Source organism: Entamoeba nuttalli (assembly GCF_000257125.1).
Source record: "Entamoeba nuttalli P19 unplaced genomic scaffold asmbl_2112, whole genome shotgun sequence".
NCBI lineage: Eukaryota > Evosea > Mastigamoebida > Endamoebidae > Entamoeba > Entamoeba nuttalli.
The window spans coordinates 1-2,007 of record NW_008575081.1 but is presented as its reverse complement, the minus strand read 5'-3'; the positions used below and the strand labels follow the sequence as shown (position 1 = coordinate 2,007).

Here is a 2,007-nt window from a genome sequence, read left to right as displayed (position 1 = left end):
AAATAAAGCATAAAAAGAAATGTTTTTTTTTTATCAGGTGAAATGAAAAAGAAAGATACAAGATAACAAGAATAAAGAGATAAGAATAATTAATAAAAATAAAACGAGTTAGCATCTGTTAGAATGTATAATAAAGTCTTATTAATAACAATTTAAATCATAAAGTAAATTTAAGTATATTGGAAAAAAAAGAAATAAAAAATGATTTGTTTTAAAATTAAACAAACCATTAAAAGAATGGTAAAATACAATTAAAGAGTCAATGTTAAATATGAAGGGGATTGAATAAAGTCATTCATTCCTAATGCTTTTAATTGTTCAGGTAATAACAATTGTTTAGAAAATAATGGTAAAGGAGTTGGTTGAGCAATCGAATTAGAAAGTATTAACAGATTATTCATATTTTGTTGTAATAATAAAAACACTTCTCCATGAATAGGAGTATTATTTTCTAATGAGACTTCAATCATTTTTAAATAATTTTCATTTTCTTGAATAATAGAAATAACTTGACTCAAATCAACTTGATTCTCAGTTTTTTCTGTTGATACACTATGCATATCTATTGACATTGACCCAATGTTTGGAGAAACAGATGTAACTCGTGGAGAAGCTTGACCACTTTCATGATTTGAACTTAAACAAGCAAGTTGTTGGTTTATAATAATGGGTTGATATGAATGACTTAATCCAGTTTTAAGGGTTGTTCCAGGTTTAAAAAGGTCTCGTGACATAGATCTTCTTCTTTGACGTTGAATCGATTGTATATCACTGCCTTCATAAGCAGAATAATGTCTGTGTTTTGATTTTTTCTTTTTTTGAATTTCAGAAACTTTCATAGTACTTGGTGGTAATGTAACTTGTGTCTCTATTTTCCCTTCTTTTCTCTTATACATTTCATACGGTATTTTTTCTGAATCTGGTAATAATGTCCAATTTGCTCTTGTAGTAATTTGTTGAATTGTTCTTCCATTTAGTAGACCTACAAGTCTCAGAATAGTACTAATATTATTTCCTTCACTTTTTAACTTTTCTTCAAGTATTTTTTGTTCATATTCATTCCATTCCTTTTCACCATCTTCATTTAAAACAAGGTTCTTTGGATCATTTGGCATTTTAATAGCTGGTATTAGATGAACTACCTTAGCATTCATTCGTTTGGATAATAAGAAGAAATAAGTATCTTTTCTAGATCTTTTTTTCTTTCTTTTCATTATTTTTGTTCTATTGATTTGTCAATTAAACCATAATTTATTATAACTAAAAATACTTAATTCTCAATCAATGTTTATCATTTTCAAATCTACTTCTTAAATCTGGTTCTATTCTTGTTGTTGATGTCTCTGAATGTTGTGGAATATCTTCTCTCAATTGAAATTCATTTCTAATACGTTTTTGTCTTAATGGTTGTCGTTCAAAAAGTTTCCGCTGAAGACTGTGATTTGGTTCAATTACATGAAGAAAATTACAAAATCCATGTCTATCACATTCTCCAGATTCGTATTGTTTACAACGTGCCTCTTTAAAATCAGTGACATGTGAATAACTTGGTTGTATCATTCTCCCTGCATAATATCGTGCAAGAAGAAATTTCATTGCTTCTGATGCATTCTTCTCATCTCTAAATCTTACATATACATTTCCTGTCATATGTTCACTTAAATTTCTGCAAACAAGCATTTCATCAATTTCTCCATGTTTAGCTAATTCATTGAAAATGTCTTCATAAAAAATATTGAAATCCTTTTTTATTTTTTTCTTTTCATCTTCTGTCATTGAACTTTCTTCTTTGTGGATATATGGATTGTCATATAAATGTGTTAATAATATCGTTCTTGATATTTCTGGTTGAAAATGATTTCTTGTACAACTATCACCATGTCTACATGCTCCAATTTTGAAGAAAAATGCACAATTAACTTTGTCTTTTTCAGTCCCATGAATACTAGCAAGATCTTGTGCCATTGATGACAAACAATTACTTTATCCTTTTTAAGTTTTTTTTTT

The 2,007-nt window shown here is 27.6% G+C and overlaps 2 protein-coding genes across 2 annotated transcripts; both read right to left on the bottom strand.

Moving 5' to 3' along the window:
• Positions 1-251: 251 nt before the first annotated feature.
• Positions 252-1,214, bottom strand: ENU1_009590 (hypothetical protein; the record flags this gene model as incomplete). The annotated part of the gene is made up of 1 exon (XM_008856635.1): positions 252-1,214. The coding sequence occupies one exon, from the start codon at positions 1,212-1,214 to the stop codon at positions 252-254; it is 963 nt and encodes a 320-aa protein (XP_008854857.1).
• A 67-nt stretch (positions 1,215-1,281) lies between these two features.
• On the bottom strand, positions 1,282-1,965 carry ENU1_009580 (U2 snRNP auxiliary factor small subunit, putative; the record flags this gene model as incomplete). The annotated part of the gene is made up of 1 exon (XM_008856634.1): positions 1,282-1,965. The coding sequence occupies one exon, from the start codon at positions 1,963-1,965 to the stop codon at positions 1,282-1,284; it is 684 nt and encodes a 227-aa protein (XP_008854856.1).
• Between the last annotated feature and the right edge of the window lie 42 nt (positions 1,966-2,007).